General features: G+C 29.8%; 4 protein-coding genes across 4 annotated transcripts, besides 2 other annotated features; 2 read left to right on the top strand and 2 right to left on the bottom strand.

Annotated features, from left to right (window-relative positions):
- The first annotated feature begins 1,198 nt into the window (after positions 1-1,198).
- Positions 1,199-1,296: a mobile genetic element.
- Positions 1,297-1,521: 225 nt separating this feature from the next.
- Positions 1,522-1,598: a mobile genetic element.
- Positions 1,599-2,524: 926 nt separating this feature from the next.
- On the top strand, positions 2,525-3,968 carry TVAGG3_0608550 (protein of unknown function, DUF563 family; the record flags this gene model as incomplete). The annotated part of the gene is made up of 1 exon (XM_001578944.1): positions 2,542-3,666. The coding sequence occupies one exon, from the start codon at positions 2,542-2,544 to the stop codon at positions 3,664-3,666; it is 1,125 nt and encodes a 374-aa protein (XP_001578994.1).
- Positions 3,969-4,058: 90 nt separating this feature from the next.
- Positions 4,059-6,872, top strand: TVAGG3_0608540 (Rad50 family; the record flags this gene model as incomplete). Its single annotated transcript, XM_001578945.1, has 1 exon — positions 4,101-6,872. The coding sequence occupies one exon, from the start codon at positions 4,101-4,103 to the stop codon at positions 6,870-6,872; it is 2,772 nt and encodes a 923-aa protein (XP_001578995.1).
- A 427-nt stretch (positions 6,873-7,299) lies between these two features.
- On the bottom strand, positions 7,300-8,630 carry TVAGG3_0608530 (tropomyosin family; the record flags this gene model as incomplete). Its single annotated transcript, XM_001578946.1, has 1 exon — positions 7,586-7,999. One exon carries the CDS (start codon positions 7,997-7,999, stop codon positions 7,586-7,588), a length of 414 nt encoding a protein of 137 aa, XP_001578996.1.
- An 823-nt stretch (positions 8,631-9,453) lies between these two features.
- On the bottom strand, positions 9,454-12,520 carry TVAGG3_0608520 (uncharacterized protein; the record flags this gene model as incomplete). Its single annotated transcript, XM_001578948.1, has 1 exon — positions 9,489-12,515. One exon carries the CDS (start codon positions 12,513-12,515, stop codon positions 9,489-9,491), a length of 3,027 nt encoding a protein of 1,008 aa, XP_001578998.1.
- Positions 12,521-12,805: the final 285 nt, after the last annotated feature.

The following is a 12,805-nucleotide window of genomic DNA, read 5'->3' as shown; positions in this document are numbered from 1 at the left end:
AGTAACGTTTGGAGGAATCTCAATATGTTGTAAACTCCTGCATTCATAAAATGTGTATTTATAAATAGATTTTAATGATGCAGGAAGTTGTATTGTTTGAAGATTGGAGCAATCAATAAAACAAGAATCTCCAATGGAAGTAACGTTTGGAGGAATCTCAATATGTTGTAAACTCTTGCATCCATAAAATGCATAGCTTCCAATAGATTCTAATGATGCAGGAAGTTATATTGTTTGAAGATTACTGCAATTAGATATTAAATATGATGAAATATATTTTAAATTTGAAGGAAGTTGAATTGTTTCAAGAGAATTGCAATCACTAAATAAGTATTCCAATAAAATAGTATTTTCGGAATGAAAAACGACTATTTTCAAACTTAGACAAGATTCAAATGCATTTTCTTCGATTATTGAAAGATTTGGGGGTAATTCGAGACTCTCTAATTTTTGACATAAAAAGAATGCATGTCTATGAATTATTTCTAATGAATTTGGAAACGAAATCTTAGTAAAATTTCTCAAACCTGCATATTGATATTCACGTATTTCCTTTGTGCCTTCAGGAATGAGAAGAGTGTCGAGATCTTGAGGATTAAAAGCTGCTTTGATGAAAAGAATCAAAGAAAAGATCATTTGATTATTTGTAAAGTTCTCAATTTAAAAAGTCAGATCATTCGGATCAATTTGTCATTCGGTAATTGAAATTTTAATGATAATAAAATAAATAGGAATTATAATGATTAATTTTATAATCACTCGATTTGATGTAAGAAATGGTGATTAATTTCCGAAACCAAAAATTCAATTTTATTAGAATTGAATTAAAATTAATTTTTTTAAAATCCATTTCGATGTGCGTTTTCTGTACAAGTGAAGTAGATAAATGGGGAAAAAGATTAAAATGAAGTTAATTTAGATTCCAAATTGTTGATAATTTCAATGGTGGAATGTGTAGTGGTTAATATCAAACTGGGTATTTTATAATATACTTAAATGAGAATATCAGCATATAATTTGGAGAAGAAAATATGAAATGCTTCACTATTCAAAAAGAGTGATAAAACCTTGAACACTCACTTATTGAGTACACAGAATTCGAAATGTGATATGCATCTTTGTATATTTAATAATAATCCTTATTAATATTGATGATTTTTTCCGGTCTGGGAGATACAATTATTGGGTCGCTTACGTTTTGGCGTCGCGTGGCGTCGCGATGTAAACTATTCAATTTTGAGAGGTTTACACCATTTTTTCAAAGGTTTATGGCGTCGCAAGGCCAAAATTGAATAGGCCGTTGTCGCCAATGTAAAGTTTATTTTTGACATATAATTAAGAATGTCGAGCAAGTTTTCTCGTTTTTGAAAAGAAACCAAAGGCTGTGAGGCACTGATAACGTATTTCAATCCTTAATTAAAAAACAAATTAAAAACACAATTTTTTATTCAATTGCCACGTAAACCTTGGCAAAAATAAACTTTACATTGGCGACAAGGGCCTATTCAATTTTGGCCTTGCGACGCCATAAAGCTTTGAAAAATAGTGTAAACTTCTCAAAATTGAATAATTTACATCGCGACGCGACGCGACGCCAAAGCACTTTTTTCCCAATTATTTTTTTTCCAAACCTTATGATTTCCTTCTTGGAGATTTGCTGCATGTTTATGACTTGATCTCATATAATTTAAAGGATTGTGTTCCTGAAGGTGAAGAATTGGTTTCTGGAGCTTTTTTTTCATATGAGAAAAGTGACAAAATTAATCGAAATTATAATTAAAAAAAATGCAACATGTATTGCACGAAAACTCGGTTGACTTCACTTATCATACCATTATATAAAAACCATGAGAAAAATAATAGAGAGAACAAACTTAAGAAATGATTAATTATAAGCTACATTACAATATAACTTTGTCTTTCTTCATCTGGTATTGTTTATGATATAGCCCTTGAATATCACAAAATATAATCCAAGTTTAATTAGATGAATTAAGTTAGGTATTTTGTTTTATGCACTAATTAAATAACATCTGATTATACATATTTGAATCTTGGACTAAAATATGCTTTCTAATAAGTTGTGACGTTCAAGTCAACAATTTGATCAATCGCCGATATTGTATCTACACAATTTTAATCAAACAATATATAATTATATAAATTATTTTTCTTTTATCAAAAACATCTTCTAATTTTTGAAACCAATGACATTTAAGTAATATTTTAAATATAAAAGGCAGATAAACTCATTATACAGTTAGATATATGTACTAATATATTGCAGAATACATTCAGTAACTTATACTATATCAAATGAAAATATTTTAACCGAACCAAATACAATTATATTTAATCGATTATAAGTAGTCAAATCGAAATTATATTCACTCGAATACCAAAAAATATATATGCCTACATATTTAACTAAAATAATTGTATTTAACATAATTCAAAATGCATAAATAAATATGAAATATTGCGAAAAAAATGTTTTCATGATAAGTGAAGTCAACCGAGTTTTCGTGCAATACAAAAAAAATGCAACATGATAGGGCGATGGGCGAAATTAAACCTGGGAGAAAATTATGGGTTATGATATATATAGTTCCATGGTTTATATTAGGTTTTTTAACAGCGATATTTTTACGTAATTCATCAAAACAATCCAAAATCACAGCATTAGATCCGAAACCAATAGGTTTTTCATGGAGCTCAATTCCATGGAAGATCAATACTGATATCAAAGTCTCAATTGACCCGACTTATCAAATTGTTTTTTCAGGACAACCAGATCAACACGTACAAAATGTATATAGAGCAGCAGTTAACATCACCGAGCCATATTATGCAAAAGTAGCATCGTCATGCCTTTCAAATGACGGGTTTGTCGTTCATTCAAACAAAGAATATCCGAATAATCACCCATGGTTTCCGAAATTCGATTTGAATAAGTATCTTCAACAACCTAAGAAGTCTACTTACTATCCTAGAGTCATATTTGCACCACAAACAGCAGAAATGTCAGATCAATTCTTTATTTCAAATGTTTTCCCACTTTTATTCTCAATTCCCGATAACATACTTTCCTCATCTGTTATAGCATTTACTAAGATGGATCCTGCTCTTAAAGATTTCTTAAAATCAATAGATTTCAAATTAGAAAACACAGTAACGACAGAAAGCGGCATAGTATGTGCAGAAGAAGTAATTATTCCGAAAATACCAGAGCCAAATCAAGTAACTCAAGTTGCAAATACAATTATGACAGAATCAATTTCATTTTCCAATACAGGACAAGTAGCCATCCTTGTAACAAGCGATGGCGATCAGAAATTAAGAAGGCGTGATGCAATTCAAAATAAACTAGCAAACAGCGGAGATTTCGTTCAAAGATTCCAAAAGAGATGGACATTGACAGATAAAGTTGCTGCTGTTGCTGGATGTAAGGTATTCATTGGATTTAACGGCGAACAATCAAATTTGGTCGCGTTTTTGCCAAAAGGATCAAAATTTATCGAAATTCAAAGAAATAATGTGGTTTCAAGAGCGGTTATATTGGCTAGAGCCATTGGAATTAAGACATATACTATTTTTATTCGTGAGGGAGACCCAATTCCCGATGATATTATTGATGTTATTAATAATATGATCCATGATAGCTAATTTCATTATGTTGATGTAAATATTCTTTATTTTGTTGTTTTTTAATATAAAAAATTTTGTATTTTTGAAATAAAAAATAATTTTCCGTTTAGAAACGAAAGAGATTAAGATTTGATAATGCGATATGTTTAATTGGTAATAACATAACTATCTCATCCTTAGTTTCAATAATTTGGAATTATTCAGTATCAATTTCTAAAATTCATAGAATGTTTTTGGATTATGTGTAAATTTTACAAAACACATATTCCGGTTTATGCTGAATGAATATTGATTTTGCAAAATGAACTACTCTGATGCAGCCCAATGGCCCCCAAATTTTGAAAGCAGCTTCTTTACATGCTTGTGAGCTAACATGATGTGAATATTCGAAATAGTTTGAATAGCTTTCCAATTCTAATTGAATATGAGTAAAATTTTTAAACGTACAGTGAATGAAAGGAAGTCTTGAGTATGAAATACAATCTCTTACTCAAGAAAATGAAGAATTGAGGAAGCAATTAAAGAATTTGCAAACTCAATTCGAGAAAGCTGTAAGTGTTTCTTCTGAATTAGAAGAAACTTATCGGAAAAATGCAGAATTATCAAGAGCTTTACAAGAATCTGAAGCGAGATGTGCTGATTACTCCAAGAGACTCGAAATTTCAATGAAAAATTGTGAAGAGTTAGAGAAAAGAATAAATCAAGAACCAAGAAAGTCGCCAATTAAGCCAAAAGTAGAAATTAACAAATCTGAAATAATACAATTAAATTCTAGAATACAAGGATATGAAAAACAACAAATTGAATATCAAGAAAAAATTTCGGCAGAGAAAAAGAGAAATCAAGATTTACAAAACCAACTAAATCAAATTTTTAATACTGCTTCTTCGTATTTTAACTCACCAATTAACGATTCAAATTCGTTATTATTAAATTTAATCAAAATACCAGAGAGTAAGCAAAATGACCAAGAAGAATACGTTTTGGCAATCAAAAAATTACAATCAAAAGTGAAGAAATGGAAAGCAAAATATAAAGAGCAACATGAGAGATATCTTGAGCTTCAAAGTAATAGACCAGTGGCTCAAACAACTCAAGAGTTCATAAATCTTAATACTCAGATATCAGAACTGAAAATGACCATTAATTCTCAGAATGAAAAATTAAAAGTCCTAAATGAGGAAAATAGTTCAATCAAAACGCAAAATGCTCAATTATCTGCAAGAATAAGGATCTCTGAAATGAGTAAGACAGAAAATAAAGAAACTGATGAAATAAATTATCTGAACCAAATAAATCAACTTAAATCTGAGCTTAATACTACTAAAACATCTTATGATAAGTCTAAATCTAAACAAAGTGAACTTAATTCTCAATTCAAGAAAGCTTCTCATTGTATCAATGAGCAAAAGTTAGCTATTCAAGCGAAAGATAATGAAATTGAAACATTAAATTCTAGAATAAATCAATTCCAAAGTGATAATAAAGAACTTGCAGCACAAATTAAAATTATAGACAAAAAGCTTAAAAAGAGTGCAAAGCAAGTTATGGAATATAAAGGAGAATTGTCAGAAGTTAAAAAGATTGTTCAGACAAGAGATAATGAAATTCAATCATTAAATGATGAAATTAACAAATTAAAATTTGAATATAAAGGAGTTATTGGAGATAAAGATAGAATTACAGAAGAACTTAATAAGAATAAGATTGATCTTTATGCTTTGCAATCAAAACTTAAAAGTTATCAAGAAAATCTTAATCAATCTAAACAAAGCGAAAAAACAGAAGTCAAAGTTGTAGAAAAACAAAACCATGTTCAAATAGAGGCAATTCCTTTGAATATTTGGTCATCACTTGATTTTCCAAGAGAAATAAGTGATTCTTTAAACACTATAGTAAGGAATCAAATATTAGAATCGTCTTCAAAAGTCAAATCTATTTTTGACATTTTAACCAAATATTATCAAGAAAAGCTCATCAAATATGAAAAATCGTCAGAACAAAACGCTCTTGAAATATCAGATTTGAAGAAAAACGTAAACAACTTTGCTCAATACTTAGAAAGAAGATTTCCAGACCTTAAAATCGATTTTGCTGCATTAATGACAAGTGACAATGCGAGAGAAACATTTTCAGAGTACATAATAAGTCTCTTTTCAAGTTTACAGAATTTATCAGATCATTGTCAAGAAATTGATGCGCAGATAGTAGATCTTTATATTGCTCTGGATGCAGATACATATAATGATGCTATTTCAAATGCTCAAAAGCTGAGAGAAGTTGCTTTCGCATCAAAGAATAGAATTCGTGATTTGAAGAGAGATCTTTCTCAGATTAAATCATTCTTCAAAGAAAAAACTGAAGAATATGATAATATTACAAATAATCTCGAAAAAGACCTCAATAATATTAAGTCAGAATTAGATAAGAAAGAAATCGAAGTTCAAAACCTAAATGAAACCAATAGATCATTAAAAGAAAATAATGAGAAAGAAATTAATCAAAAAGCTTTGATAATTAATGATCTGCAAGCAAAACTATCAGAACATGAATCTGCGAAAAGTCAGCTCTTAATTCAAAATACTTCAATGAATGAAATGATTAAAACACTTCAAGACAAATTCAAAGTATTAACTGAGAACTATAAGAGATTATCAGCTGCTAAAGATGAAATGGAAGCTCAATTAAATCAAGATCTCAAAGAAAAGGAAGAACATTTTGAAGAGCAAAATCAGATGTTGTTAAAGCAAATTAAGGATCTTACAAATGAGTCTAGTGATGCAATTAAAAGACTCAGAGCCGATCTGGAAACATCTGAAACAGAAAAAGATAAAGCTGTACAGGAAAATATTACATCAAACTTGAAAATTAAACAACTAGAATCTCATATCAATGCAATGCAAAATGATATGCAGAGAAATATGAAAACTTTAGAAATTCAAAATTCAATGAAATTGAAATCGATGCAGAATGAATTACTGACCAAGATCAATGAACTTGAATCTTCAAAGCAAAGTATTATAAATTCTATCACTAACAATCTTGCTCCATTGTTAGCAACTGGAGAAAGACTTGATGAAAACGCCTTAGATCAAACTCTTCAAGGAATCAATATGCGCTTTAATCATCTAATGATTAGAGATAAAAGAATTAGAGAACTTCTCAATATCGGACCAATGGACTCAATTGAAGATGAAATGATTAGATTATTTAAGAAGCAATGATAATTTACTTTAAAACATTTGTTTGTTATTAAATACTTATAATTATTTTAAATTACCATATCAATTGAGATGCATTAGTCATAATGAGATATAGATAGAAATCAGCTTTATTGTGAATTTAAAATTTGAGTAGTTTCGAAAAGCATTAACGCCAAAAGATGTGTTGGGATTTGATTTAATTAATTTGACATTTAATTTTTAAATTTTCACACAGCTAATGAACATCAGCATTATAATTCATGTTAGATTCATTGAAACCTCTAATGTAATGATTTCCTTGAAGTGCTTGTATTATTTTGTTTGAATATAATCATCTGGATCATGTTATTTAAATTTATATATTTTTCTAAAATATCCGAATATGAATTGCAGAATTCCATATATTGGACGATAGAATATGGTTAAATAAGTTCTTATTTTTGATATGAACAATTTGAAAATTCTCTAATATCAAGGTTGATATTTTATTTCTTATTGTTTCTTTGATAATGATTATTTTATATGCAACCACAAAAATACAAAATAGAAATTGATTAGGGAAAAGTAAATTTGAAATATTGAATGACAAGCATTTTCTCTCATAATGTCTGAATGCGATGAAAAATAGTGCATAATACACTCTTGTCGGTCGAAGTTCCGCATTCAAGTTATAAATTGTAGGAAATACATGGTACAAAAATAGTATATTTACAATAAACAATACAAAACAAAATCTATTGGTTTTCTTGAATAGTGGTAACAATTCTATTAAAGCGAGCTGATGAATTTGATATTAAATTGGCTGCTTCTAAAACAGAAATTTGCTCGTCATTGAATAATTTAGCTCGTGAATCTTCGAATTTATATTGGAAATCTTCGATTTTTCTTGATAATAATTTAATTTCGTCGATATTTTGATAATAAATAGATGGATTTTTGGTTTTGTTATTTTCGTGTTGCATAACTGCATCTTCAAAAGCATCTAAAAGCCTTTCTATTTGGCCTATATTATCTTCTGCTTGTGTATATGTAGCTAAATCAAGCTGAAATTGATTTTCAATGAGAGAAATTTCATTTTCGAGGTCAACTAGTCGATCTTCCCATTGAAATAGCTGGTTCTCGAACAATTTCATACGCTGTACATCCATTTTATTGAAAAAAATATGGGGTCTGTTACTTTAAAACCCCACATTTTAAAATTTTTATGGTTTCAGAAGTTAATTTTAGTATCCTCTTGTTATAGCTATTATAATTTCATGTATTTTAAAAGAATTGCTCAAAATTATAAAAATTATATTTTTATTTTTGCATGCATGGTATAAAATTATATGTGTAATAAGGAAGAATTAATAATAATATACCGTACCTTTATTCATTTGATTTCTTCAGTAAAAAATCCATTAATATTAAATTTATTGAGAGCCAATATGAAGGATATACTTGTGTTTAGCCTGTTCAGTAAGATCCTTATCAGAAGAATATGGAAATTCTTTCTTTAAATCTTCTTTAGTCTTCTTTATGAAAGCGGCCATTTCTGGACTCATCTTTTCAACAGCAGCTGCTTGCTCTTTTTTACTATGTTTAATTCTCTTGGATTTATCTGCTACGGATTTTGATAAAGGATAGTTATTTTTGCGGAAATTTTCTAAAGCTTGATTGCGAGCGTCACGAATTGCAATATCTGGATTCTCTTCCATAAGCTGCTTAATTGTATACGATAAACACTCATTCCACTTTGGTTGTTCCTCTGCTGAAAAGGAAGTCATTGTTTGATAAAATTTTAAAACGTCAACTATTGAATTCACCTCTTCACTTTCAGGATAAAAAGAACAATTTCAATGCTTTATCTCTTGATATGCATTGTCCCCTATCATTTGTGCAAGTATTCTTTGCAAAATTGAAAATAAGAAAATCAAAAATATTATTTCAAGCATTTCTATTGTAGGTATTAAAAAAATACGTATGACACAAAATATCTTAACGATGAAAGTGATGTAATCCCTTTAAAAATGAGAAATATATAATTTCTCCACTGAATTATGCCAAATTCATTCAAATGCCGTGATTTTTCTATGTGGTAAAAGTTAATTTCTTACTATGTCTATGATGAAGTTAATAATATATTTTGCAAATATCAGGAAGATTTATGCATCTCTATCTAGTTATAAGAAGTGTCTAAAAGGAAAATATCTATTGAAATATGTATATATATTGACTGGTTAAGAAAACTAATATATTTTCATTGAATGAAATCCATGCTATATCCTTGAAACAAGGTATTTTAGAGCCCATAAAAATTATGAACATTTGACCTTAAAAAAATCAATTTTTGTATTAAATTATGAGAAAAAATAATTTAGACTCTTTTGATGAACTGTGATCGAGTAAAAATGGAGTGTCGTGATAGACATATTGAACGCTAACAGAGAATTATGCATCTATCTATGGTTTTGGAAAAAATTAAACCTATTTTCCTACGTAAAGTCTCATTATCGTTTTTCTGCCTCAATATCGAGTTAAAATCTATCAAAAATTTGAATAAGAGACTTTACGATGGAAAAGGAGTTTAAATTATTAAAAAAAAATCAAAACTAATCTAAAATACATTTTTAAATTTAATAAACTAAAACAATAGAATTACTCTGTAAAGCTTATAACGTTGTTTCTCTTAACATTAATGGTAGCTCTTGGACAAATAAAAGATATAAGTAAAAATGTGATAATTGCTCCAAGAACAACTACAGAAACAACCAAAATTCCGATCCATCCGCCCTTTTTGACTGGTCCAATAATTGGATCTTGTCTCTCAGGCTTTTCATAGGGAATAACGTTTATGCAACAGTCAGGTTCATTGGCCACACCATATTTAACTATAAATGTTGATGCGGCGGTCTGAAATTGGTCACCTTCGAAGATATTTCCATAAGTGGAGAGAGTTCCGATGTAATCGCTTGATTCTATGCATAGTACTGGTAATCCGAATTTGTAGTATTCCTTCTTATCAGCGAATTTGTCAAGATCATATAAAAATTCAGGATAAACTTGGAAGAAAGGCAAATAAGTCTCAGTCCATCTTGAAGTAAACGTGTGGATCATCAGCATGGGAACGTCTTTAAGGTCAACTTGAACGTGAACAAGGAAATCATCGTATGGAATTCCAAAAGTATCAGCATCCACGTATGTTCCGCGTGAGAGGTGAAGTTCCCTGGCCAAAGCAATTGTTTTCAGATGGGCAACTCCTGAAACATATGAGTTATTTATGATAACTCTTGCAGAACTGTTTGTTTCTGAGAAAGAAGAGCATTCAAAGGCTTCGTCGGCAAGAACAACAGTTATTTTGTTTTGCGTTTGAAGGTTAACGTACTTTGAACAGAATTTTCTGGTGGTTCCTAATTTCTGACCCCAGAAATTAGGAACTAGGTTGATTTTAGCGGTCTTCTTCGTAGGATCTAAGTCAGCAGGGAAGAATGCTTTGAAGTTTACGATCACATCTTCTTCAGGAGACAAAATTAATTTTAGATTTCCATAATTGTTCGTTGTAAAGTTGATAATTGGCTGCGGAATGATCTTCATTGTGCATGGAATAGAGAATCCGCCATGTCCGGAGACCATTCTGACACCAACTAAAGAAACTGCGTTTGTCCAGTTTAATCTTGGGACATCTGGCACCATAACTTCCTTACTGAAGTACAAGGAGTCAGTATATACCTTCAAAATGCTCTTAAATTTGAGATTATGATCAAAATACTTTCCATATGTCTCCGCATCGATGTACAATGATGCGAAATTGATGGTCTTGAAGTTTTCCGTGAGGGTGCAGTTAAAGAAACCTAATCTCGTTGAAGAATCTTGATTGGCCGGAGTATCAACTGAAACGTTATGGAAAGAATAGTACATGGTTTGGTTCAGTGCAACTATCTCAACAGGGTTCGAAGCTCTAAGTCCATGAACTGAAATTATATCCAAAGGATATCTCGGATTTACAACAAACTTGACTTCTGTATCCAAATAAAAATCTAACTTGATCGACTTGTAAAGATCCTGAGAGATTCTCATCGAATCAAGGAAAGATGAAATATCATGAAAATCAACATTCAAAGAACTGTTGATGCCGCAGAAGCTCTTGCCATCATCTGATACACAGATTGCGAATAACTCGGTAATATTCGTCAAACTATACCTCTTTTTGTTTTCCGAAATTTCTTCAACAAATTTGAGAGGGAAACCATATCTAGGAACGAAAGGATCGACTGTTCCTGTTGAATCACTCGGAATCTCTATCAAAGTGTACTTATCTGTTGGATCAAAAGAAGAATATGATTTTATTTGGAATAAAGCCTTTTGTTCAAATGGTTTCGTGTATGAAATCATCGGAACATATTTGTCTCTGATGAGTTCCATCCTTTTATCAGTGAAAACTAATGAATCTGTTTTAATAATTTGAAATTGACCGTAAATTTGCAGAATATTCACTGGAGTTCCTGTCAACGTGATTTCCTTGATGTCCTTCGTTGAAAATAGTCTACTTATCTTTGAATTTTTAGCAGAAATTTTGACAATTGTGAAATTTTCCAAAATTTCGAATTCAAAAATTGAAATATTGCAATTAAACTCAAGCTGGCTTATACTCTTTGACGTAATATGTTGTATTTCAAGCTGTTTGTTCATTAAAACCTTTGAATTTTGACAATCATCAGTAAATTTGAGTTGAATATCATTTGTTTGTACGTCAAGTGTAGAGTTAATTAATGTAGCACTGATTGTAGCATCACCGTTCCATTCTCCTTCTTGGATTGTGATATAAGAATTTATTGCCTTTAAACTAACGTTATTAAACGATGAAGCCTTGTTAGAAAACAGTGCTCCGATGTATAGATTACCTGAATTATGAATAATTGTATAAGAAATGTTATTTGCAGTTGAATTTCGGAAATTTGTTTTTCTGAAGCCGTGTTCTTTAGATATTGGAGTAATAATGAATTGGCTGCCATACTGGAATATAGAGCCACCATCCTGGATACCGCTCATGATGATACTCTTAGCAAATACTGATCCATCGTAATCATAGTTCGGATAAAACTTCTCTGCGCTGTAGCAGTTGTAGTATAATGTATCGAATTTAAATGTCGTGTTGGAAACTGATAAAAGATCTGAATATAGGTTATATCCGTAAAAAACTGTTGCTTTATCGAATCCTTGGAATCTTACGCCATAAATCTTCATCTCTTTTATAAAGAACTGTGTTGTGCCGTCTTTTACTGCAATAACATTGTACATTTCGAAGTTATCAAGTGTTGTAATTTGATTTACGTTTAAAACGAAAGATGATCTCGATTCATTGTTTGGACCAATAACAAGAATATGTTTTGCTTCTTTAAATGAATAGATATCAAGAGAAATTGGATTTTTTGATTGATAATCGAAATAATCAATATAAAGTGATAAATAATCAATGCCATCAAACTTATTTCCATGATTCTTCTTTAGCCATGCTTCAAATTCCTTTTCGAATTTCTTGTCTGTCGATAAAAAAGTTTCATTTACGTTTTCTGGGCAATAACTCTTTTTAATTGTCTTATTTGTGATGCAAATAGAGAATCTAGTTTCATCATTTGCCAGAAAATCTTGGCTTTGTATAAAGGAAAGAAAGAACGCGAAAATCATTTTTCAAAAAAATTTAAAATAGTGAATCTGAAAATACAAAACCAAGACCTGATATTTTCTCTTGTTTTTACAATTTCATATCTTTTTGCAAAATATAAAAGATATCGTTCCAAAAGTGACAACAAAAATCACCAATCAATATCAAAATGAACCACAAAATTATAATTCTAATGAAGTATTGTTATAATTACAAATAAATTTAAAAGAATTTTCTTTGAAATCATTAAATTTAAATTATTTTGAATTTACATTTTAGAATATTTAATAGTTATACAAAATCCTTATATATA

The sequence above is a fragment of the Trichomonas vaginalis genome, chromosome II, assembly GCF_026262505.1.
Source record: "Trichomonas vaginalis G3 chromosome II, whole genome shotgun sequence".
NCBI lineage: Eukaryota > Parabasalia > Trichomonadida > Trichomonadidae > Trichomonas > Trichomonas vaginalis.
This window is presented reverse-complemented; position numbering and strand designations above follow the sequence as displayed.